At 36.6% G+C, this 25953-nt stretch overlaps 3 protein-coding genes and 1 long non-coding RNA gene across 9 annotated transcripts in view; 3 read left to right on the forward strand and 1 right to left on the reverse strand.

Moving 5' to 3' along the window:
* The first annotated feature begins 85 nt into the window (after positions 1-85).
* LOC129577142 (putative 1-phosphatidylinositol 3-phosphate 5-kinase) lies at positions 86-8103 on the forward strand. Its single transcript, XM_055463684.1, has 14 exons — positions 86-307; positions 421-652; positions 1309-1501; positions 1862-2545; positions 2621-2761; positions 2886-4147; positions 4244-4364; positions 4445-4736; positions 4839-5635; positions 5703-6647; positions 6754-6916; positions 6993-7153; positions 7288-7449; positions 7619-8103. Exons 1-14 carry the CDS (start codon positions 138-140, stop codon positions 7798-7800), a joined length of 5505 nt encoding a protein of 1834 aa, XP_055319659.1. The 5' UTR covers positions 86-137; the 3' UTR covers positions 7801-8103.
* A 186-nt stretch (positions 8104-8289) lies between these two features.
* On the forward strand, positions 8290-10833 carry LOC129577147 (NADH dehydrogenase [ubiquinone] 1 beta subcomplex subunit 5, mitochondrial). Of its 3 annotated transcripts, XM_055463698.1 has the most exons (6): positions 8291-8512; positions 8617-8719; positions 8799-9155; positions 9260-9935; positions 10163-10383; positions 10457-10833. In XM_055463698.1, exons 4-6 carry the CDS (start codon positions 9839-9841, stop codon positions 10703-10705), a joined length of 567 nt encoding a protein of 188 aa, XP_055319673.1. In that variant the 5' UTR covers positions 8291-8512; positions 8617-8719; positions 8799-9155; positions 9260-9838; the 3' UTR covers positions 10706-10833. The 3 variants fall into 3 exon arrangements, 2 of the variants coding, with proteins under 2 accessions (XP_055319672.1, XP_055319673.1); XR_008688966.1 differs by lacking the exons at positions 10163-10383; positions 10457-10833 and having other exon boundaries at positions 8290-8512; positions 9260-9564; positions 9683-9869; XM_055463697.1 differs by lacking the exons at positions 10163-10383; positions 10457-10833 and having other exon boundaries at positions 8290-8512; positions 9260-9869.
* A 106-nt stretch (positions 10834-10939) lies between these two features.
* Positions 10940-25953, reverse strand: part of LOC129577143 (facilitated trehalose transporter Tret1-like) — a 28017-nt gene continuing 13003 nt past the window's right edge. For 3 of the 4 annotated variants that reach the window (XM_055463686.1, XM_055463688.1, XM_055463685.1), the window contains exons 3-11: positions 20295-20415; positions 14783-15244; positions 14157-14596; positions 13928-14078; positions 13003-13140; positions 12625-12922; positions 12016-12503; positions 11646-11934; positions 10940-11561 (exon numbers count right to left, since the gene is read on the reverse strand). In XM_055463686.1, coding sequence (XP_055319661.1) covers positions 11374-11561; positions 11646-11934; positions 12016-12503; positions 12625-12922; positions 13003-13140; positions 13928-14078; positions 14157-14596; positions 14783-15244; positions 20295-20381 — 2541 coding nt within the window. In that variant the 5' untranslated portion in view covers positions 20382-20415 and the 3' untranslated portion in view covers positions 10940-11373. Of the gene's footprint in view, positions 11562-11645; positions 11935-12015; positions 12504-12624; positions 12923-13002; positions 13141-13927; positions 14079-14156; positions 14597-14782; positions 15245-20294; positions 20416-25953 lie in introns of those variants that run through there. The other variant, XM_055463689.1, reaches the window with a different exon arrangement.
* On the forward strand, positions 23611-24533 carry LOC129577149 (uncharacterized). Its single transcript, XR_008688967.1, has 2 exons — positions 23611-23838; positions 24450-24533. It is a non-coding gene; the product is annotated as an uncharacterized LOC129577149 (long non-coding RNA).

A 25953-nucleotide genomic window follows, 5' to 3' on the forward strand; every position in this document is an offset into this window, starting at 1 on the left:
TAAGTTGTAAGCAGCAACAGTAAAAAAAAAGTTTCTTCCCATTTCAATGAGGAAACTGATCTATTAGTTTGCATGAAATAATCAGTAATTTAATATTTATTTCAACTGTAATTTAACAAAACAAAAAAAAAAACAAGATGAATCGTAATCTACATTCCCCGACGAAATTAACGGAATTTGCGCGTGATTTCGACATTGAGCCAGATACGTTTTTCGCCAAATTCGTTCATAAAATTACCAATGTTTACAATAGTGGCTATAACACAGTAAACGTTGTGCCAGCAAATCGACAGAATTTTTTACACGGGTAAGATATTCACACAGAAGTTCAGAGTAGTGGTCAAATGCCAGCGAAATTCAGTGGACTTGATTTTGGGTTTTTGAAATGTAGTTTGTGATGAATTTACCTTTTTTCTGTAGTCCAAATACTTCCGGCATCTCAACACCAACGTATTCATTAAATGAAGGTAGTTCCGATGGTCTCGAATCGGATCAACTATCTATCAAATCACAGTTACCATCGACTAGTAAGGATGATGATGAATATGATCCTAATCAGGCAGACGATTATCCACCATTGCAACATCGGAGCGTTCGCAATCCGCTTAGTGTTATGCAGCGCATTAGTAGTTTAATGGCTATTAGGAATAATGTAAGTACATTGTCATCGTATTTAGTATAGGAGTTGTTGAATGAATTTCATTTCGAAGATAACATTCAACCATCAAAAAATTATTTTTTTTGGTTTCGAATTGTTTTGACTTTCGTACTTTTGGTTGGCTAATGACTGACTAAAAATGATTATATTGAACAAAATATACGACTGTAGTCAACATCAGTTATAGTAGCCTTACATCAGTCAAAAGGTACGAAATTTTGTCATCTAGCTGAAAAATAGCTAAACATGACTGTTTCTTTGCAACATTTTTAAATCCATTCACCTTAGTCAGTCTTAGTTGATTACAGCTACAATTGCTACATACAATTAAGTGTGAGTCATTTAATTTTCACATGGGTCACGGCATGCATTATTTTAAGAAATTTTTTGAGTTGCCCATTTTCAAGAAAATTTAAGTAAAACACTGCCCATTTTTGAGTTTTGAGCTGCACATTTGGGATTTAGAACTGCCCAAATGGGCAAGAGCTGCCCACTAAAACAATGCATGGGTCACGGTACATTGATTTCATTTTGAAACAAACAAAAAATCTGTGTCGATTACATTTTCTGTTACTTGTTTGCTTGTTTCTTAAATGGGTTAAAATTACAATAAATCTTCTGCTAAATACTTTTTTCTCTCCATTCCACAGAACAATTTGACTAGTTATAAAGACACCGAACTCCATCAATTTTGGATGCCCGACAACAAATCCAAAGAATGCTATGAATGTACACAAAAATTTTCAACATTTCGACGAAAGCACCATTGTCGATTGTGTGGCCAAATATTTTGCTCGAAATGCTGTAGCCAAGTGGTTCCGGGCAAAATTATCAATTGTTCGGGTATGCATTATCATGTTTATAGTCTTTGTTGAGTATATTCATTCCAATCATCAAAAATAGCCAAGAGGTGAAAGTGAAGAAAATCCAAATTATTCAAAATTGATACATTGCTCATTTTCGATTTGAATTATTACATTACATTGATGTATGTTTGAAATTGAGGGTGATCGCATCGGCCTAATTTATATAACAGTCTTAACAGCCGCAAATCAGCTGATAAGAAGTATAGTGAAATTTACATGAATCAACAAAAATCATGTGTGTCATGTGATTAGACTGATACAGTGTCTGATTATCATTGTTTTCAATTTGTTTTCATGGAAAATGCCTGCTAATGAAAAAAATGTACATTATTTGCAGGTGATTTGAAAGTGTGCACCTATTGTTCGAAAATCGTATTGACCTATTTGAATTCGTCGGATATAAATTTGGATTTAAAATCCGATTTGCAAGCCTTACAAGATGATTTAGCGAAAAAGTTTCAGTTGCAAAGCGATGAAAGTAGTTCAATGGTACAGGAATCATCATCGCCACAGCGAAAAATCTCCGTTGGTTATCAAGAGGAGCGATTATTGTCACAGCCAAAGTACCTGTTGTCAAATGCCGATCGTAAGAATATTCTACAACAATCGACATCGTTGAAGGTGTTATATGAAGATGTTGCAAAAGCGTTGCCAAATCAAAATCCCGGCTCCGATATCATTCACTATTTGATTACGAAGAATAAATCGTCGAATAAATCACAGGCGATCGCTATCTTGACGGCAATGATTGAAGCCGGTTACATCATTGAAATCGATACGACCGGACTGAATCCACCGAATTCAGTCAAACAGCGAGCATTTTACTATGACGAAAACGAGGAGGGAAATAACAGCAGCACTCCCAGCAGCGACAATGATATTTTGTATGAGTTCAATGAAAATGCATTCTACAAATTGCTGCGACCAAGCGAAATAATGTCGAACAGCGGAACATTCGACCTTAATATGGACGTTGACAATACGTCGGTGCATTTGAGCAAACCAGAAGCCGCTAAATCTGGTAAGAAGATTATTTTTATTCATTTTCAATCAGAATGAGTTGATGATTTTATTTTTTTTTTTTCAAATTTTGAAGGCGTCGATGGGTCAGTTCAAAGTCAACAGGGTTTAAGTTCAGCTAGAACTCGTGAATCTGATATTGAAGACACGGTCATTTCAACGACCGGTTCGAAGGGCTTACAAGAAGCGTTTTGCCGACATGAAGACATGCTGTTGAGTGAGTTTTAATATAGTTTTTGCTTTGTTCAATGCAGTCTCCTTTTATCGATTTCAAAATATTCATAAAAAAATCTAAAATATGAAACTTTTATCACAATAAATACATTTTCTAACCATTTCAGCGCAATTGCTTCGCACTGAAAACTTGGACGAATCATGGGCAAAAACGTTGATACCGATTTGTGCTCGTATCGTGAACACACTGCCGCCGGAAATGATTGGCCGAAATCAAATGGACATTCGTAACTATGTGAACTTCAAAAAAGTGTCCGATGGCTCAAGAGGTGATAGTTGCATTGTGCGCGGTGCTGTCTTTTCGAAAAATGTCGTACACAAAGATATGGCCACCACAATCAACGATGCCCGAATCTTGTTGCTTCAATGTCCGATTGTTTACCAACGTGTCGAGGGCAAATATGTTACAATCGAAACATTATTGCTGCAAGAGCGTGAATACCTAACGAATGTAGTCGGTCGAATCCGTTCACTGGGTCCAAACATAATATTCGTGCATAAAAATGTGTCGGGTATTGCCCAAGAGATGCTACGAAAATGTAATATAACACTTGTGATCGATGTAAAATTATCGGTGCTAAAACGACTATCCCGATGCCTACAATGTGATGTTGTATCGTCAATCGATTCGAATATTGGCCGCCCAAAATTGGGTATCTGTGAAAAATTCTACATTCACACATTCACTAATTCGGTTGGCATGGTAAAAACGTTAATGTTTGCCGAGACACCGTCAAATCCGCGCGGCTGTTCAGTACTTTTGCGCGGTGGTACTGACAACGAATTGGTTCGAGTGAAGCGTGTCGCCGCTTTTCTCCTATTTGCCCGTTACAATTGGCGCATGGAAATGTCATTTTTGTTGAACGAATTTGCACGTGCACCATCACCAAAACCAAACATCTTCGATTCAAAAGATTACAGCCCATGTGCGGAAATCAATCAAAATGCAACTACATCGCTGTCAACTACGTTGAATGGCCAACAGGAGAAAAATAATTCAAATCATCGTGTGAAAAAGCCGGAAAAGAAAACCGACGAAAAATTGGTCACAAAAGAAAATGTGCAAGACTTTTCGGATCCATTGCGTGCGGCAGATCTTGCACCAAGCGCATTCAGCTCGGAATGTTCCGTGAAGTTTGCCGTTGAACAACCCTGTGATAATCGCTTTCGAACAGCACTCAGTTCAACGGTTCTGTCAATTAGCCCATTCTTACTGTTTCCGTTGCCGTATTTGGAAACGGAAATCGGACGCAAGTGTGCACTACGCACTCGATTCCCAAACGAACTCTACTACTCGAAACAATGGTCGGATAATATTGAAAAATTTTACCACAACCACTCACCGGCTGCTAAATCAAATGAAGATGAAGTAAGAATGTGTGTTGTGCGCTGAAGGGTGATATTTGTATTTGTCGTGAAAAATTGGCTCTAATTTTTTGAAAATAAATTTTTCATTTGATCTTAGAAAGCTGCATTGCATGACTTCCTCTTACATAAAATTGTTGAACCATCGGAAAACAAAGATTTTCAAACACTTTTGGCCAATTTCCGGTCATCCGGTGGAATGCTGAAGAAAAAACCGAAAAGTATTGAAATATTCTTCGGCCAACTAGCCATAACTATCTGGTTTTTACTGATTATTTCAATCTTCTTCCATCATTTTCAGTGGAGGCAATCATTCGAAAGCCGCAACGGCCAGAACAAATCAACAATACAGACGCCGTTCAACTGAAAGACGCTTTAGACATTAACAATCATCAATCAATTCCGCTGTTGTTCACCTATTTTTACTACAGCCCCGATGGAACGTTTTCATTTTGCGTCCATCCTAATCTATTGAATATCTCATTTTATGGCGACAATGACATCATGTTGGGCCAATTTCTTGAACGATACTGTTTTGATAATTCCTATGTGTGTGGCGCTTGCAAACTTCCAGTATTAGGTCACATTCGTCGGTAATGCATTGGCCAATTGGAATTATTTTCATCTATTTTTTTTTTGCTTTGTGAATACAAATCTTAATGGTTATTTTCTATTCGTTCTCGACTCGATTCTAGATATGTACATTCGATGGGCTGTGTTACGGTAAAATTGAATGAAGAAGAACAAAAGCATAAGCAAATCACGATGTTTTCATGGTGCTCCAAATGTAAAGCAGTCTCAAAAAGTGTTACCATGCAAAAAGACACATATTGCCTTTCGTTTGGAAAATATCTTGAGCTGCGATTTCACGGTCATGCCTACCGTTGCCGCGATTTAAAACGTGATGAATCCGATTCGACATCACCAAAAAGTGAAAATGATTCGGTTTGTACGCATTCACTGCATCGTGATCATGTTCAGTATTTCTCCTATAACGGAACAGTGGCATCGTTCTGTTATACACCAGTCCAAGTATGGGAAATTAGTTTGCCATCGCTGAAACTTCTGTTGAAAATCCATCAAACAAATGAACCGGTTGCAATTTTGGGCGACATTAAACCGTTTTCTACGCGTGGCTATGAGATCTTTGCCACGATCTACGATCGACTGGCGCAGTTGCTGTGCGATGTCGAGTTTCCACTGTTGAACTCATTGAAACGAACATTGAACAATGACCAGTTGGTGTTTCGTGAAAAAGTTGGTGTGGTTCAAGCGCTGCTTTCAGAAACATCGGTCAATGTTTATGAGATTGATGATGCTGTGTTCACAATGAAAAAGACACTCGCTGACAGCATTGAGGCATGGCAACAACGATTGACGGATGCATCGATTCAATATCGCGCCATTTGTGCGGCTGCAGCTAAATCGGATTCATCGAGTTCAACTCCAGCTGCCAGTGCAACTCCTCCAGTTCAGCAGACTACAATAGAACGTAAGTTCCGACGGAAAGATTTATTTTTAATTTATCAAACAATTCAAACTTTATTTTCTCTTGTTAGGCGAATCCGTGGAAGGACCCTTTGTTGATTCGGGTACAATTTGCAACGAAGATTTCCGATCTGATCCCGAATCTCCAATGAACGGTTCAAAGTCGAATGTGTTTCTCAGTCGTGAGGTTAGTGTTGATTCAGAGAGTTCTGTAACACAAAAAAGTAGTACAACTGATGGAGCCAGCATCAGCCTAAGTACAATACCGAACGCTATCGTTGAACGTGAAATCAAAACATCAACATCGTCCGACAAAAAGAGCGTGAAAACGATTCTGCGTGAGCTATTGCCAAGTGAAAAAAGTGTACAACCGCTACCATCGCCACTTCCGCCGAATGAACACTTATCACTACCGATCGGATATGTTCCGGTGTTGGTTCATGATCAAGACTTTAGTTCGGTAATTGCATACTGTTTGGCCTCATTTGACTACAAACGAAAATTGGACAGTTTGAGTTTCTGTGACATTCATCGTAAGTCATATGATGCAACGACCGACACTGATGATGCATCGTCTCCGGCGGCTTCGAGCAGTAAGGAGAGTGAAAAGGAGAAAAAATCCAAAGCAGCACAAACCCATATCGAAATGAATTTCCAAGATTCAACATCCGCAACGCAATTCACATGCAAAGTGTATTTTGCACGTGATTTTGACTCGATGCGCAACAAGCTACTCAGTGTGGACGGTTCATTTGATGGCAATGAAAAGGCATCCTTCTATCGACGCCAGCATACATCGGACGGTGAGGGAAAATCGAGCAAAGACTTTGATCGAAAATCCAGTAACAACAGCTTGAACACCAGCAATGATCCACTCAAATCCGATGACAAAAGCGACGATGCACAGAAAAAAGAAGTGGACAAGGTACGAGCAGCGTTCATTCGATCATTGAGCAAAAGCGTGAGATGGGAAGCACGAGGCGGTAAAAGTGGATCGAAATTTTGTAAAACAATGGGTATGAAACCATTCTATGTCATTTTTTACAGTTTTCTTTTGTTATTTTTTTTATTTTTTTTTACTTTCACTAAATTTTTATCATGTTTATCTTTTCTCCGTTACAGATGATCGTTTCGTTTTGAAAGAAATGACCAAAAATGATATCTCAAAATTCGAATACTTTGCGCCAAATTACTTTGATTACATCAATCAGTGTTTGCTCGGCAATAAACCAACACTTCTGGCCAAAATATTCGGCGTTTTTAAAGTGATCATCAAGAAAAAAGAGTAAGTTGTAATCAAAAACGATGATTTCTTTTTGTTTCATTTAATTTATTAAAAAAAAATCTCTTCTAATTTGCAGTAATGTTCAAGAAAAATCTCTGCTGATTATGGAAAATCTCTTTTATGACTATGATATTGATAATAAGTTCGATCTAAAAGGTTCGCTACGAAATCGGCTGGTCGATCCAAATAATCAAAACGGTGAAGAAACCGTGCTTCTCGACGAAAATCTCATACAGAGTAAGTTGAATTTAAGCTGAAAATAATTTGTGTTCAAATGCTCAAAATTCGACATGATCGATGTCGATGTCGATAATTATTTATCATGAAATATTATAAATTTATGCATTTTCTTTTTGTCTTTCTTTGTATAGTGTCTTGGTCTAATCCATTGTACATACTCGCCCACAGCAAATCGGTTCTGTGCGATGCCATCAATCGTGATGCAACGTTTTTGGAGAAAAATGATGTTATGGATTATTCATTATTGGTGGGCTTGAATAATTCCGGCAAACTCCTTGTCATCGGTATAATCGGTGGGTATTTTAAATTTATCTATTTGGTTCGCGGTTTTATTCCCGATTTTTGAAAATTTTATTCTAATTTAATTGAAGATTTTAAACAATGATGAAAAAAATTTAGAGAAAAAAAGAAGAAATATTCAAAATCAATTAAGATTTCCAAATATTTTCTTCATCTCTTCAGATTACATTCGAACCTATACGCTTGACAAAAAAATCGAATCGCTGGTAAAATCGAATTTAATGGGAAAACAAGATTTGCCAACGATTGTGTCGCCAAAATTGTATCGCGAGCGTTTTACAAAGGCAATGAATCGATATTTCTTGGCTGTTCCAGACCGATGGGAAGGATTACGAATTGAATAACGAGACTCGACTAAATAATTGAACAAAATTTTCTCTAATTCCCAAGCAAAAGAGTACGATTTGTTTCTATCGTGACGATACATTTCATCGTGGAATAGCGGCCAGCGCATGTACACAACACTTCTCCTTTCTCACTGCTGCTATGTTAAACATAGTATGCTGTTCACGCACACCGATAGAGCCAAATCGTAATCTTTCGCTTGGGTTTGACTAACTTACGAAATGGTAAATTAACTTTCATTTTGTAAAATGATTTTTAAAAGAATTTAAATAAAAATATTTCGAAAATATTTACTAAGCCAACCATATTATTATTTTTGAATCATCATATTGGAAAAAAAAAATTCAAAATAAAAATCTGTTCAATTCCAAAAGATTTCGAATTTCTTTATATTTCAAACTGTCACATTTCATGATTCAAGAAACTCACGCAAAGAGTGTGTGTGTGTGTGTGTGTGTGTGTGTGTATTGTATCCTCCCCTCTTGTATCATTTGACAGTGTTTTGAGATTGTGATTGCAACACGCTGATTTGCGGCGATGTTGTTTTGATTAGTTGTTTTTAAGTAAATTAAATTCGAATTTGAAGATTTAAAATGTTCTCACAAACGTTAAGGCGATTCGCCAATTTACTAAGCCCTAACAAGCAATTGCCAATTCGCTTATGCAGTACTGTGTTTGAACCACAAACAGCTCGGGCTGTTGCATCACATAGTGAGGGATAATTTTGATACCAAATTTGCCAAATATTACATTCCATGCTTCTGTGTATTTTTGACGAAAAGCGAAATAAACTAATGGTCAAAAATTCATTTCAGATATTCACAATATTAATGTGACGGGAAAAGTGCTGAATATTTACAATTTTGAAAATGGCACAATGACATTCTACATCAAATCTGTGTGTCCGGGTGGTTTTTAGTAGGTTTTAGCAAATTAAAGTTTGATGATTGACAACGAAACATTAATTGCAATTGGTTTTTTTTTCTTCATTACACAGTAAAATGCACAAAGTATTGCTTACACAAAGAAATGCTGTATTGTTGGATATGATGAAAACGAATTTAGCGCTCGAGCAAAAAGTGCATATAGCAGGCAAATTGAATACGTCTCGATTTCAAACGTATGATGGCAAACATAGGAGCACTTCAGCAATTATGGCAACGCAAGTGTTTATATTTAGCGATGGAGCAGTGGCAAAAGATTCAAAACATGCATCCACAACTGAAACAGCCCCAAATGAAGTGGCCGTGCCTGAACCAGTCATCGATGAGAATTCAGTAGAATTGTCAGGCACAATCACAACTGGTATTAGTGGAGGAGATCAGTTCAAAAGTTTCACTTTGGGCACGCTTAAGTAAGTCGAATGTTTTATCCAATTCCCAGGCCCTAGAGAGAAATATATTTCAACCAAAAATGTTCATAAAATGTAAAAATGCGTAATTTTATCTTTAAAACTAGGGTTCCCCATTTGAGCAGAACCGATCCAAAGAATGTATCCTTCAATCGAATTTTTGTGTATGACAAATCTTTATTTCCCACACTAAATGGGGTACGAGTCAAGAGAGACGAGATCTTAGTACGTGGTGAAATATCCTATCGCATGTACAAGGAAATATCGGGCAAAACTGTAACTTCATCCTATATCAAAGCCACACAAATCTACCGAATATAAATGTCTAGTCAATAGAAATAGCATCCAATGTTGACATTTTCGTTCAATTCGTTTTTACTGGAATTCAACGAGTTTCATTGAAGAATTTAATGTAATTAAAATTGATTGAAAAAATATTGTTTGAATTGAAATTAATTTGTTCATTTTAACAAAAAAAAAAAGATTTTTTCAATTCATTTGAATTTTATGTGGGGGAGGCTCATTTTCAGCTGACGTTTATCGATTTGACACATGTTTTCTCTTTTCTTTGCACGTGTGACCAACTTCACGTCATTCACATCAGTCATTGTATATGGTGTTGGACGAACTACACAAAAATATCAGTCGAAAAGTTGTAATTTGATTGTAAAAATCCAAATAAAAAGATGGTCGTGTGGAGTTCGACAATCCGATCAATTGCTCAACCTAGTTTGACGAATATTTTATCGAAACCCGGCGCAATCCAGGCAATCTGCAAAAATGGTATGTGCTTTTCTTTCGCACACCGTGTGTGTGTGTGTTTTTGCAAAGGAAAACTACGCAATCAACGTATGTTCCGTATACTTGGTTATGCAATCAAATCATCTCTATCCCATTATTATTTGACATATCTCAATTTATTTTTCTTTGGAGAATCGAATGTCGAAACATAAATAAACATTGTATGTATAGGGTGACTGAAATTCCGTTTCTTTGCATATTTATTGTAGTTGCGATTCAGGTGCGACATGGCGGTCATGGTCCTCGTATGATGGAGATACAGCCATCACGTTTCCAATGGAACAAATTTAAGGATAATCTTCATTTCTACACTTTGGTCGGAGCCATCCCATGTATAGCCATCATCTTTATAACAAATGTTTTCATTGGCCCAGCCCAATTGACACCAATTCCAGAAGGATACGATCCAAAACACTGGGAATACCACAGAGTAAGCGAAATTGTGTTTCATTGTTTACAAAAATATATTCAAATCTCACACACTTGAAATTATTTCATTGCAGCATCCGATTAGCCGTTTCATGTCACGATACATTTTCCCAACTCCACAACAAGATTACGAAAAAACGTTGCACGTTTTGTATGTCGAAAATGAGAAGAAACAATTGCGATTTTTAGAAGAAAAAGTGGAAAATTTAATGAAAGAACGCCGAGATTACCAAGCCTACTATTATCGCCCAGTTACCGCCAAGAATCTGCGCGTATCACGAGCTGCGACCGACTTTTTGGAATCACTTTGGGGTGATAATTAGATTATGTGCTATTTACTATTTAAAAGAAATGTTTAATTGATTGTAGAAAGAGCACTCTCGTTATGTTGTGTCATGTGGATGCTCTTAGACAAACACCATGGAAAATTGAATAAAAAAAAAAAATTAAAATAATGAAAAAAAAGTGAATGGTTTCATTTTGTCGTAACATATTTGTTTGCAGATTGACAAAATGCAGTGTATTTCAGAAGGGGAAAATTAAAACACAGTGATCGATTGAATTTTTCACAGTTTCTTATTCAGAACTTACACATTATATATATGGCTTACTAGCTATAACACGTTTTTTTGTTGTTTTTTTTCTGTTTGTCATTAGCATCGTTCATTTGTGTTTGAACAAAGAGATTTGTCTATTTATTGCCTAAATCCATTATTTTATTTTACTCCTTCTTCATCTCCTGTTACATTTCATTTATCTAAAATCATAACAATCATAACTCTATATATTACATTACTAATCTCTAAATGTTACATACAATAAAAGTAGTGTTTTGATTTTGTTTTTTTTTTGCTTTTTTGTGCCAACAACGATTTGTTTTGTTGTGGTCATTTTACACAAATTTTGCATATGTTGGTTCATTTTTACACCGTCACATCAAGTATTTTAACAATTTTATGAATTTAACAATAGTAGATTGCGGTAATTTTCCTCATAAATTGAATGAAAGTGGTCGAATATTGGCTACCGATGACATTCTACGGATGCGTCCCATCATTTTGCGTTCAATATCTTCCAAGCTCTTGCCTTGCGTTTCAGGCACTTTGAATATGACAAAGAACAGACCGATCAAACAGATTGTGGAAAAAATCATGAAAAGACCGAACAAACCAAATGCCTCTGAAAGATACGGAAAACAACGAGTTCATTAGACAACCAATTGCAAATGGAAACAATTCACACTTAATGTGTGGATCAACTTACTTATGAGATCGGCAAATGTTTTTGTCACAATAAATGTGCACGACCAATTGAAACCGGTTGCAACCGATGCAGCTGTACCACGAATTTTGGCGGGTAAAATTTCACCCATCATCAACCATGGAATTGGTCCAAAACCCAAACTAAAGCTCGTCACAAATATCATCAAACTACCCAATGGCAACCAACCAATCTGCGTTACATCGTAATTAGAGACTTCCTTCAGATAAAAGTAACCGGCCAACGAGGCCAATGTCAATGTCATGCCAACAGATGAAATGTACAGTAGAATCTAGGCAAAACGAAAAAAAAAATGGAATTGAAAAATATTAGATCAATTTGGTCTATTTATGAAATCGAGCGAGCCACCTACTTTTCTGCCAAGACGATCAATGAGGACGGTTGCAACGAAGGTAGCGGCAAAATTGACAATACCCACAATAATGACACAAATGCTTCCCTCCAGTGTCGAACCGGCCCAAATGAAAATCTTCTCAGCATAAAATATTACAGCATTTATACCGCTGAACTGTTGGAAGAACATCAAACCCAGCGAAACACCGAGCGGTTTCAGATTGTTTCGTCGCAACAATTGCATAATTCCATTGCTTGATGAGTGTCGCTCGGAATCGGTGTGCGTTTTAATGATACCCTTCAGTTCTGGTTCAACGTCAGCCTGTTTGCCACGCAACCATTGCAATGCTTTACGAGCCTGCTCGTCTTTACCGCGCGAAACGTACCAACGTGGCGTTTCGGGGATGATTAACATTAGCAACAAAAATGGTATCGGCAATGTACCACCAAGGTAGGCTAACTGTGACCAATTCATGTATCGTCCAGCCACAAAACACAACAGTATACCTATAGAAGTAAATGAGAATGCCATGAAATTTGTTTTTTTTTTTCATTCAAATGTAAACGAATCGAAAGTGTTACACTTCATTTGGTTGAGAATGAAAAAATTTCGATGTGACCCACTCACCAATATTACCGAAGGCAGTTGGCAATAGGCCAAGTGTACCACGTACTTCAGCTTGCACCGTTTCGCCCAAGTAAACGGGCAGCGACAGTGATGCAATGCCAACACAGAAACCAGACAAGGCACGACCAGCAAGAACCATCCAAACTTCAACTGCACTAGCGATCAATAGCCACGCAACGACGAATGGAACGGATGTGGCAAGAATGGTGGTTTTTCGTCCAAGAAATTCAATAAGTGGCCCACCAGCAATGCCACCAGCTAAACCAGCCAATGGCATAATTCCACCGGCCCATGAAGCCTAAAAACACAAAGAGAGAGAACACAAAAAAAAAAAAATTATTTGGAATATTGCAGGTGTTTTGAGTTTCAAAAACTTACTTGGTCCTCACTAATGTCGAAAACTTTGTGATAATTTGATACATTTGGATTTTGCATGGATGGCAAGGCAGGCGAAGTATATCCAGATGAAAAACCAACGACCAGTGATCCCATGGACACTGATAAAGCAGCTAAAACCTAATCAAAAATGAATACATTTCAATTTTAAGGAATTTCGTTACAACTTTTTACTTATTGATTCAAGTTCAGTGTAAACAAACGAAATGCTACGAATGAAAGATATTTTCAATGTCCTCACAAAATGAAAAACAAAAGCAAACCACCCGACCTGAGGTAGCGGAGACTTCATTTTATGAACTTAACCGAATGACTGTCTGCAATTGCATGAGAATATCGTTGGCATTTTCACAGCCACGATATATCCTTTTCCAAACGGAATGAGGCGTTAATGATATAAATTTTCATATCTTATTGCTTTGGTCATTTCAAAAACGTAAGCTATTGCTGCAGCGGCTGCTGCTGCTGCGTATAGGGAAGAAATTTAAAGCTTTCACCAGCTGACCATAAATTTATTATAGCTTATGGGCCATAATCATACGTCGAAATCAATAGCAGAAGCAGCAGCAGCAACAACAACAGTAATCATGCATTCATTTCATGACTTGAAACTGTTTGCTCCCTTCGAAGAAGAGAGAATTTATGTGTTGATAAGAGGAAGAGCGTTATAAATACAACGACGAAGAAAACGGCATACGATTTTCTAGGCTTGACCTTATAACCGTTTCATTGATTATTGACGTGTATTTGTTTGCTTTTTCATTCAACTTCTTCTCTCTGTGCGCATTTTATCAAAAACAAAACAGAAACTATTTTGAAGGACCTTTTAATCTTATTTACCGTCTTCAATAACAATTGTGCAATAATTTCATGATGCAACCGAGAAAAAAATTGGACGAAAACTTACTTGAGAATAATAGTAAATGGGATTTGTGGTTGTTCGATAAACTTCCAACTTTGGTTTGCCATCTTGGGTGATTTGACGCACAAATGGTACAGCCTGTCGGATGTTTTCACCCTTTCTGCCGGACATGTCATCCATTTCGAAAAATCGTATACTATTCGGAATGAAAAGGTGCATTTTTGTTATCTCTCTTCCAAATACAGCAAATGTGCAATTCAAAAATTGTGTTTACCTTTTCCTTGATTCAAGACTGATCGTTTTTTGTTTTTGGAAGTTTGATCGTGCCGATTCAAAGTCTTCTTTGTCCTGTTGTTCTTCGTCCACTTCTTCTTCGTCTTCTTCGTCGTCTTCGCTCGCTTCTAAATCCTTAAAATCGATGACAATTGGCTTGCTAAAATCGTAGATACGCTCTTGCAGTAAATTGCCTTTTTCATCGATATCCTCGTCGCTGGAATCGGCTCGTCGGCCTTTGTTCAAATTTAGCTTGACACGTGCGTCTAAACTTTGATGTTTACGCGATTGGAAGTGCTTTCGATTGTTTGTGAACTCCTCCTCTGATGAGCTACCATTCAAAATTCTCTCAAGAATTTTCGAATTTTTTATGTCTAACGAAACGTGTTTCTTCGATTGGAACGCACGCCGATCAGCATCAAGCCTCGAATTCTTGAGATCCTTTTTTTTTTATTAAATCGTGGGTGGGAAAATCAAACAAAGCATAAATATGTTAGTGATATAGAAAGTGACACATCAATTTGGATCAGAAAGTTGTGTAGATTTTGCAATTGTCATACGATTGCATCACATAGTGCAAGCAAGGGATAAATGGGATACAATTTTACAACACACAATTCCACTCACCTTTAGTATACCCTTTCGATCTGTAACTGATGTGCTTAGTGATTTTTTCTGTTGGAAATGGCCACGACGATCTTCAAAACTGTCATCGCTGTCGATGTCGGGCTGCTCGAATGATACTTTGGATCCTTTTAACGATGGTTTCGATGAGGCGGATGATTTCTTTAGATTCGATAGTAGCGGATTTTCAAATGTTTTTAATGTACTACTATTACTAGTTATGCTAAGATTATTCAAGGCGGACACACTTTCAACGTCTTCAGTTTCGAGGATTGGGCTGAATGGTACTCGAGTATTTTGCTGTTGGTCAGCTCCAGATTTTGTGCCACCCGATAGAAGTGTACTGTCTTTGGCACTCTCGACGACCACCGTATCCAAACTGGTCGATGTCGACGAATTGGATAGTGATCCGTCGGCTGTTTCGACACGCGAATAGCCTCTTTGCAATGGATCACGTTTCTCATCCTAAATATTCACCAGAAAGGAAAGAAAAAACAATAGAATCGATTAGAAAAACAAACAATTTCGATTAACAGAATCAAACACAATGAAAAACAAAACAAATTTCGTTCAAAAATCCTCTGTTCGAAATTGAATAAAAAAACCGTTCATTGAATTTACCACTGAAATGAATAGCCCCGCTGTAAGCCAGGAACTAAGCTTTGTAATACTCTACACACGAAAACGAAATTATATTTTCGCGTTTGAATAATCCTCCGCAAAAAAGAATTATTTCTAAAAATGCACAAACTACTCTTGGCTCTCGGAGATCTGGATTGAAAATAATCCCGTATGCGTTGCCTGCAACAGCGTTCGACAGACAAATGAAGATCCATTATCAAATTAGTAATTAAATCAAATTTCAATATTTGCCATTTCCAACCAAGACGTATAACGTATACTGTGACAAAGTTCCATATTTTTCTGCATACTTTTCATCCCGACATTATTGTGTAAAACACTGATAATGCAATGTTCGCAACCGAACACAAGAGCAAGAGATTATCTGTGTATGCGTGTGCGAATGAAAACATCAAAGGGATCAGGTACAGGGAGCAAAACATGTGTACATAACTCACACACACTCTCTCTCTCTCTCTCTCTCTCTCTTTCTATCTATCTAACTCTGTCTCAGCAATCGCAATGACGTTGACAATATGTAATCGCGGCTTCCTAAACCAATTATAGTAATTTGATTTTTGTTCAAATGGTTCCACATTTTTTTTCTGCCATCCCATACTGAACATTTGTTCGTATGAATTGTTTTTGTTTATTCTAATTATCGGCCTGAAAATTGGCCAATGCGATAAGACTCAAATCTTGGTGTCCAAAATTTGAAAGCAGACGAATAAATGAATGGCATGGTTTTTGCGCGGAATAATCGCTCTTTGTCTGTATCGATCATGTTACTATGAGACTGCCCGTTTGTTTTGTAATCACGAGATCACTTCGAAATGTTGTTTAGAAGAAAATCATTGTCGGAATGCCTTTGATAAGCGAACAAGCAAAATAAAGCAAATAATTGAAATCTGTTGACATGAAAGTTTTCCAGTTTTCTTAATATTGTTGTTATGTCTTAAGTTTAGAAATGTGTCACGAAATCGAACGACAACACGTACAAATTGTTCAATAAAGAATCGTAATCGAAACGTCGATGAATAAAAGAAAAATTCATTTCTTTTATTAAAAAAAAACATCGATGTTTTTTCATTGGTTTCAATTGTTTTTTTTCTTTTCTTGCATCAAAAAGAATGTCGCGCAAATTCTTTGCTGATAATCACATCAAAATAGCCTGTTTCTCAATTTGGCCCTACTTTGATTGCATCGAAATCAATGCGGCCACCGGGAAATACTTGTTTCGTCAGATACTATTACGTGGACTGAACAATGTTGGGAAAAAAAGAAGCAATTGTCCAATCGATTACGTTACGTTGCGCAGTTCATCATTCAAAAGAGGTCAATTTTTTTACTTTACTTCAAAGCATCAAAGGTTCTGTCTCAATCACAACATTGGAAAATTGTGCGAGACATGATAACACGCTTACTGATCATTTTTATTGTTTACTTGACTTGGCGTACACTTCATCGAATTTACAACTAGTGTGTTTGTGTTATTGAAAAGTTTGATGTGAAACATTAAACGAATCACCAGGTCAGATTGATGAATGTTTATGTTCAAGGCAACCGCAGGTCATAGTCATTGTTGGCACACAACTGATCACGGACGATTGCATTTAAATGGCCCTTACATTCCATTTTGAACACTGTCAAAAACGTACGGCTGTACAAGAATGCATTTCATGGGGATTTATCGCATCTTTTTCTTTCTTTCACTCCCTCTGTCTCTCTCTCTCTCCTTTTTTTTCTCTTTTTCTCTCTCACTCATTTTCAAATTGAATATGAAGCCATTTTTGCCACATTGAATTAACAAAAATTTGAAGGAAGAAAATCAATGGTGGATATTTGCTCGTTGACTTCATTCATATTCACGTTTTATTTATTCAAATTTGCCGTTTTAATCAATATTCAATTAAATTAAGTCATTCGTTGAAATACGATCGTGAGAGAAACTAATCAAGGAATTTAAATGCTTCATCATTGCTAATGAATTATTGTTATGTTGTGCTTAGAATTAAAAAAAAAATACAATGGGACAAATCGATAAGCACTGATCTTGTTTTCAATCTCAATCACATCTGACTGCTCGTAAATAACGGCACATTTGAGAGAATGAGAGAAAAGAAAATGTGAAGGAAGAAAAGCAACGTTGAATGGAGACGGTGGCATTCATTTTAAAAACCGATTAAATGCTCACAACACCCAAACAAAGGCGATAATAACTGATATGATTCATTTCAACGAACGATACTGTACAGTTTTGTATCAAATAGGTTCATCTTTTGAATGAAAATACAATAATTGGTGAGTTCGAATGGAAAGAATATGCGCAAAATAGATAAATAAAATCCTGAGATTGAATGCGTTGGCATTTCCAATGAATTTCTACACTGAACTCTCATAATTGTTGAACATTCTAAATTCCAAAAAGTGTTTTCGTTGAAATGATTCAATTTTTTGGAATTTATTTCAATCAATGAGGGATAGAGAGTGAGACAGAGGGACAGAGAGACGGAGAAAAAGAAGAGATAACCTTTTGAAAAGAAATCGTATTTGTTTACTTTGCTCGTTGTTCTTCCTGCGTGTTCTTCTAATCGAGGTTTCAGAATCAATACAAATCTGACAAAATTTTTGCAGTGTGTGATGGAAAGAGTTAGCGTCAAAGAAAGCAAAATATTGAAGGTTATTGCTTTTTGTGCATTTTGTGCGTGTTGTGATGCTTTAAAAAAAATGAAATATAGAGCATTTTGCATTGATTTCTTTTCATAAAAGTTGAATCGGTTTAAAATTCGACAACAACAAAAGAAACCAATCAATTTAAAATAGAATCGTTGCTCGCCGCGTTGTGTGCAAAGTCATGTATGCGCTATTTTTGAATGTCATCTTGGTGTGAAATATGATGACAATCACTTGTATGAAATTCAAACATTGAATTGCCCATATCGAAGTACACACAACAGGCCATGGGATCCGGCTCCGTCATACCATTCCAAGCCAAATGCACACAGAAGACGAGCCAGTATACCGCGAAAAACAAAATCGATGTGAGTTGGCCACACAGCAAAACGATGACAACCAAAATGCATATACGATACGAAGCATAAAAAGCAAACTGGCTTTAATACTGTCATTGTTATCAAATTTAAGTGAATGATGTGTGGCACGCTACGTTTGATTCAAACACAAAAAAAAAATACACAACGCATAATAGCCGTAAATTGTGTGAATCAAAGTGGTAAATTGATGTGACAAACCACAAGCCCATTAAGACTGAAGTGGTTACTTGAAGGAACTGAAAGAAGCAAAGCGAAGAAGAGAAGAGTGACGACAAAAAAAAGAGTATTCAGGCGAAAAGCGTCCAACTATAAATAAACCAAAGCATGCTTCTATAAACGGCATCACGTCGAATTCAAATTGTAAACAATCGAACAAAGGCAAGAGACCTCTTTAGCCGACCGTCGCCTTCGTCGTCGTCATCATAGTCGTTGTCGTTTTCTTTAGTGATCCATTTCATGCAATCGCCAAAATGTACACACACTCATTCGCTAATTCCACATACCATAAAACTTATTTCGATGGAAAATTTCAGTTGCTCGAGTGGGGAGTCATTCGATGTTATGTTTTTTTTTTCTCTCTTCTTACAGCTTTGCCAAAGATCTACTCCATAGTAATGACTCAACATAGGAGAAAATATTTAAAAAAAAAAAAAGCTCTCATCAAAGGCAGCAGAAAAAACCGCAAAAATTAACATTTATAATCCTATTCCACATGATTGAAATTATTCCGGAATGCCCAGAACATGTTCTCGAAATGCGAAAGAGAATCTAGTGTGACGGACACAGAACATGAAACTGGTGCGGAACAAAGATGAAACAAAAAATATGTAAATTTTCTGTTTCTTTTGGTGTCGTTGTGTAGAATCCATTTGAATGCTATTAAATACGGGCGTTTTTTTTTTCAGGTCGAGTCAAAAAATTTGTTCACCGTAGAATGACTTTGCCAAAAACATACACGCTAAACTCTGTCCAGGTTGACAAACTTTGAATAATAAATAGAAAGATACAAAAATATCCAAGCAGAAGACTAAAAGCTAACCTGCCGTAAGCATTATTTATTGCGTATCACCATTAGAACATTAACGAACACGAAAGATCTCGTGATGAATGGAAGGCATTTGAAAATGATCGCTGTTTCGCTCTTTTTTTGGTCTCTTGTGCTCTCTCTCTCTCTCTCTCTCTCTCTCTCTCTCTTATCTCGATTAGATCTCGTTTTCGGAGCACCGATGCTTACACAGCGCGTCGAATGTGTGTGTATTTTTTGAAGCATTTTTAGGTGTTTATTGGCAGTAAACAATAAAGTCTTCATTAAAAATTTAACTCTTTTCTTTATGAACTGATTGCGTTTCGTCGAAATTCCAGAATAGAAAAAAAATGTACTTTTATGACGTTTTTTATACCAGCTTTATGACGGTTTTCGGCAATTCTTTGACGAAATTGGGATATTTTTATGACAATTTTCGGAAAAATTCCAGTAAAATTGATTAGGTATTTTGATAATGACGATAATTTTTACTTCAATTTTTCGTATATTTTATGATGTTTTTTTTTATTTATCCAGAAAAAACGTCGAAGCAAAAAAATTGGCACGTTTCTGGGGAATCTAAAATAAAACGAGAAATTCATTCTATTGTCGTGTGTATGGTGTTCAGAACAGCAATAGAATTTTCCATGCTTGTTTCAGCATGCCTTCAATCATTATGCAAAAATCAATTAGATGCTATCTATCATTTGCGGGGCTATTTCTCAGTGTGTTTCATTAAAACATCATCACTGCAAATTGAGCGATGGAGTTGAATCGCAATCTATTTTATTTTTTCTCTTCTCTAAATTGAACTTACCGCCTCCGACACCGTCCGTTTGATTTTGTTCATTAGTCGCCCCATGGCGCCAGATGTTACTGGAAACTTGTTCTCTCTTCCGCTCATTTTAAGTTACTATAATAAATATATATCTTAATATCTGTAAATAGAGAGAGAAAAAAAGAAAAGGACAATGAAAATGATATTAAATGTAACAATTGTAAAATGTTCTAAAGCTAATTAATATCTAGTTGTGTTCTCCACATTGGTCAATGTGTCGATAAAACACATAAAAAGAAATAAATGGTTAAATTTTGATTTGTGCGATTGGGCGGCGGGTCGACAATTCAAGACTTGTGTGAGCTTGAGCGAAATGAGTTTTCGATAAGTTATTGATAGGCGCACATCCCGAAGGGGATCCGGAATATTGCTCTTCATACTTGAAATGTTCTAAACTGAATCGTTGTGATTATTGTAATTATTTCAATGAATATTTTATTGAATTTGATTGATTGTTCATTGGACGTTAGTTTGTGTATAAAGCGCTCTGTTCACGGGGCTCGAGCGATTGTGTCAATATCGAGGAGGACAACGTTTCGCGCATTTGAAATCTTGCCTGTCATAAAAGAAAAAAAAAACCTAATGTGACACAGAAGAGAAACGATGAGGAGAAGAGCAACAGGAAAAAAAACAGCATGCAAATTCATATGGGGAACCAGAAATCGGCATACAGAAACATTTACAAAACTGGTTCGTATGTAGCAGAGAACTGACCTAACTCATGCAATCGATTGCTCAGCTTTCGATTTCTCATCTGTTCGGCGCAGCAACACGACGGAATGAGTACAACCTTTGTTCGATTTACTTAGTCTCTTCCAATGTGTGGGCTAGCCGCACAGATTTTGGTGCTAATTTTTTGACCAACTTACACACGCCAAACAAGTCAAACAACAATTTGTCTCTTTCTGTGGTTGGCACAATCATATGTGCGCGAATTTCAAAGTATATTTGCTCGTGAATGCAAAAAGGATATGCCATGTGCGTATTTGCGATAACAAATGTGATACTATGGAATTATTTGGCGTAAGAAGCAGGAGAAAAATGAGCAAATGAATGAATGAAACGGTTGTACGCGAAAAGGAGAGAGAGAGAAAAGGACAGAAAGATTAGATAAATTTTTTTCCGTTCATCGTGGTCTTTATCTTGCTGGCTTTAACCCAAACCCACCTCAATATAAAAATTGTGTTCTCACTCTAGCCGCATGTCTCGTTGAAATGCTCGTTTGCGCATTTTCATGAATCATGGACTCGTTCGGCTCGATTTTTTGTTCGGTTCATGCAAGCAAGTGAGAGAGAGAATGCAATGATTTGGCAACAAAATGGGTCAATTTCACTTTTTTCGCTTCAATTTGTTATTCTTTTTTTCTGTTGGCGTCTATTATAAAGATGAAAAATCACTGCATTGAATCCGAAAAGCGGCCAGAATTTTCGAAATGGTCGATATCGAATGTCACCCATGTTCCGATTCCAAATCGCATTTGAAAAAGAAAAGACTGAATTTTGGCATATTTGCAATTTTGACCCTTTCGTTGCATCGCAGCGCCATTTTACATTTCTTATGGAGATCTAGGTGGCGCTGCAGATAGTTAGGTTGAAAAATTGCAATAAGTCCAATACCACACGATATTACACGACAGTTCATTTTTGTATATCGATATATGATTGCTTGCTATCAGTAACAGTTTGTTTGTCGCGTTTGTTCACGCTCATTTTAGCCAAAATTACACTTTTTTGCCCATTTCACCCACTGCGAAATGATAACGAAACTCATAATATTATTGCAAAATAAATGAATTAACGAATTTGAGCACGACGCCGTTCTCTATCTCACTAATAATCCTCCATGCCATGCGTATCATTCCACTTCAATAAAAGTTCCATTCCAGTGAATTGAATAAAATTGACGCCAAATTGACAGTCGCCGCATTTAAAATGTTTTTAATTTTTGTGCGAGAGAGCATTTGAATCGGAAACGCTTCTCGTGACATTGCCAAATTTGAAAGTGTCAAAGTGAATGAAATCTTCGATGAAATATAAAAAAGTCGTTGGTTCGTGTTTGATCTTTGACGGTTGGCTCAATTAAGGAAAGGTGAAACATGGATAGATGTGAAAACGAACACCGAAAATGTTTCGCATCATCTCACGTGAAGGTTTCTAATTGCTTCCTGCTGTTCATTATTCGAACAGTATTTACTCTTCGTTATTATTTTTTTTTAAATGTCAACAGTTTTGGGTTGGTACATTAACAATAATCTTCTTTCAATGGTTACGGGCCATTCGTGATAATTTACTGAATTTATCGGAACAAAACCAAATGGAACAGAACAATTGAACAATTGTCACATACACACACACACACACAATCACACTAAAAATAAGATCACTTACATAGAAATAAAAATTAAATTATTCGAAATGTGTAAAATGCGAGCGAATCTCGTTCACTTCAATTTCAATGCTATGCACTTTACTTGGGCCGCTGTGAAAGAGAGTGCGCGTTCGTTCGCTGAGACTCTTCATTCAATACTTGGCTATTAAAAATAGGAATTGTGACTTTCGGCATGTTCTAAATATTAGCCATGTTTATTTTTATCTTGATGTGTCTCTTTGTGAGCGCGCGAGACGAGCAAGAGCACATTTTTCATACATATATACATTATTTATTCGTGCACAATCACAAGTATTATTTTGATGAAGATCGCGCGCCAACTCACGATCAACACAGTACGCTCCGTCATCGAGTTCAATCAATTTGTGTGAATTGCGTGCAGTGCTTTAAAGGAATGACAAATGAAAACTATTCCAACTATTTTAACTTTGTGAACGAGATAAAAAAATATCAATTAAGTGCAAACAATTTGTTTCGCAAATGATTTGCGAATCGGATTATTCGCGACGCACACGAACAACATCGCACGATGTCACCAAAGTGTGTGTGCGTGTGTGTGAGACGAGTGACAATGGACACAACAAACCAACCATTTTTGTGGTCACAATATATTATTTATATTTTTTGATTGCATCAATGTTGAGGTTGTTGATTGCTGTTTGTGTGTGTGCAATGTGCACAGCTACGTGTGCGACATGTGCACCGTGTTATACGGTGCCGCATGCTTAAAATGCATTTCATTCAGTTTTTTTTGTTGTTTTATTTTACATTTTATTCTTTCAAGCCTGTGCAGTTTTTCGTGTTCTTTTTGGCTTTGCACAAATATTGTCACGCTTATGTACGAACCAATGTTGGGCGACGCGGGAGATTTTTGTTTATTTTATTCATTTTATTTTTTCGTGCGCCATTTGATTAGGGGCTCGTCTATGGCTATGAAAAACCATGCATCTATATATACACGTTATTATGGAGCAAATACTTAGTCATGTCAGAAACAATGACAAGAAGATTCGTATACTTCGGTGTCTTGTTTCTGTGTGCATTCATTTTTTCGTCTTCATTGTTCGCAAAGTAACTGAAACACGTATTACCGAACGCGCCTCTCAATGCATGCGATTTGTCGTTATTATTTCAAGTACGTGCATATAAACTATATTTCCGCCACGTGCATTATATAATTGAAGAAAGCTTTAATTGTCCAACTCTATGCTCTAGTTTTGGTTTTCGGTTTTTTTTTCCCTTTTATCGTTATTTTATTTTTGCATTTTTTTTTTTGTTTTGTTTCGGTGTGACACTTTTTCTGGAAACGCTTCGACAATAATTAATTGTGACACACGTTTAATGTGTACATTCGAAGAAGAAATCGTTTAATGTCGAGAGCAAGAAAAAAAAAGAGGCGCGAACCTTCAAGTCAATCGACTAAATGAATGGTTTGCATATCGCAACCCTTTTTTGTCATCTATTGAAACGAAATGACACTTTGAGCTGGAATAATACGTATTTCCATATATTGTCGTCGGCCAGTTGACACATCAGCCTACATAGTTAACCTACTCCCCCCGCAACTCAAAGTGACTACGATGACGATACATCACACATTTGAAATAAATTAAATTAAAACAATTCAAACGTATTCAAATTTTTCTCACTTACACAAAACGAATGCTAATCAAATTGAAAAGAAAAATTTTTCGCGCGCCTCTTTGCAACTATGCCACTAATTATTGATAATTTCTATGCATTCAGATCTAAATTAGATGCTAACACATATTCCGGAAAATTAATGCACTGCACATGCATCGATGCTATTTGCAAGAAGAGAGAGAGAGAGAGAAAAAGATGCTCCGACTTACACTTACTTTCTGCTGAGTATCAACCAGTGACCAGAAAGCAAACGAGAGAAGAACAACAAAAATCGATCGTAATCTCAACTCGGAGATAACAATTCAAGCGAGATTCGTAATTGAAATTTCAGTATTTACTCTCTACGATCAAATATTTGCGAACGTGAATCTGAATCAGATGATCAAAATCAGAATTTCACCTAATTTTGTGAATATTGGCTGGAAGAGAGACAGAGAGAAGAAAAGAGCAGAAGAAAAACAAACACAAACAATTGAACGGAGCAACATGGTTTTAAGACGATTTGTAATAAAACAAACTGAATGGTGTAATATTTGAGCTTCATAGCATTTCGCCGCAATATTTTCCAATCAAACGGTAAATTACTGGTTGGAATATTATTGCACATTAAAAAGCGCCATTTGTCACGTGAATTGGTTGGGAAAAATTAGCAATCGACATGGAATTATATTGTGAGTGATTCATTTAAACACCCATTTGTTAATGAGGAAAATGAGATTTAATTTGAAGAAAGAACTATCAGTGTGATAGTCTCAGCATCAAGAGAGTAATGAATACATTGAATGTGAATTGCAACACCATTTCCCTCCCATCGAAATGGAAATCACCTGATCGGCCGATGGCCTGATCGCCTGATCGTCATGCGTATAAATAAAATTTAGTTCAATCACTCGATGTAAGCAGTTTTTTTTTTCCTTGTCATAATAATGCACCAATTTTTCAGTCCATCGTTTTGCAGGTGAATTATTCGTTCGCATTATACCGAAATCAACCGGTATTTCTACAGATATACACACAGGCCGCACCACCGCGCTTGTCATCGACAACGAAACAGAGTGTGAACAAGAAATACACAAAAAAAGCGACGCAAGACCTATATGTTAATAACATTTGTCAGCTGATTTTTTCTGATACGTCGTCATCTTTTTCAATGTCCAACGAACTGCTGTTTCGATTTTAAATAAACGTACATGGGCTTTTTCTTTGCATGTATTATAAAATAAAATTTGTGAGAAGAAGTTAAAAAAAAACGGTAAAAATTCGTGTTGATTTTTCGCACGATAACGTTCATTCACGTAACACACATCGCAAAATGATCAATCAAAATCAATAATAAGTTGATCGAAACGACGATCATACATGCTCATGATACTGCTCATCAAAAAAATTCAATCAATACATTTCATGCGATTCACTTGATTATTGATTCGGTTAGTCAATTTAGGGCGAACAATTTGTAGCGTGTGACTTGAAATGATGACGCCAAAAAAAAATGTTTGGACTAAGTAGTTTTATTATTACCGACACTCACAACTGGTCGCATTGTTTAGCATGTGATACGCTGGTCTGTGTCACACACACAGTCTCTCACTCTATCACTCTGCAC

The sequence above is a fragment of the Sitodiplosis mosellana genome, unplaced genomic scaffold, assembly GCF_009176505.1.
Source record: "Sitodiplosis mosellana isolate CC-2019 unplaced genomic scaffold, AAFC_SMos_1.0 Smas_scaffold_6197, whole genome shotgun sequence".
Classification (NCBI taxonomy): domain Eukaryota; kingdom Metazoa; phylum Arthropoda; class Insecta; order Diptera; family Cecidomyiidae; genus Sitodiplosis; species Sitodiplosis mosellana.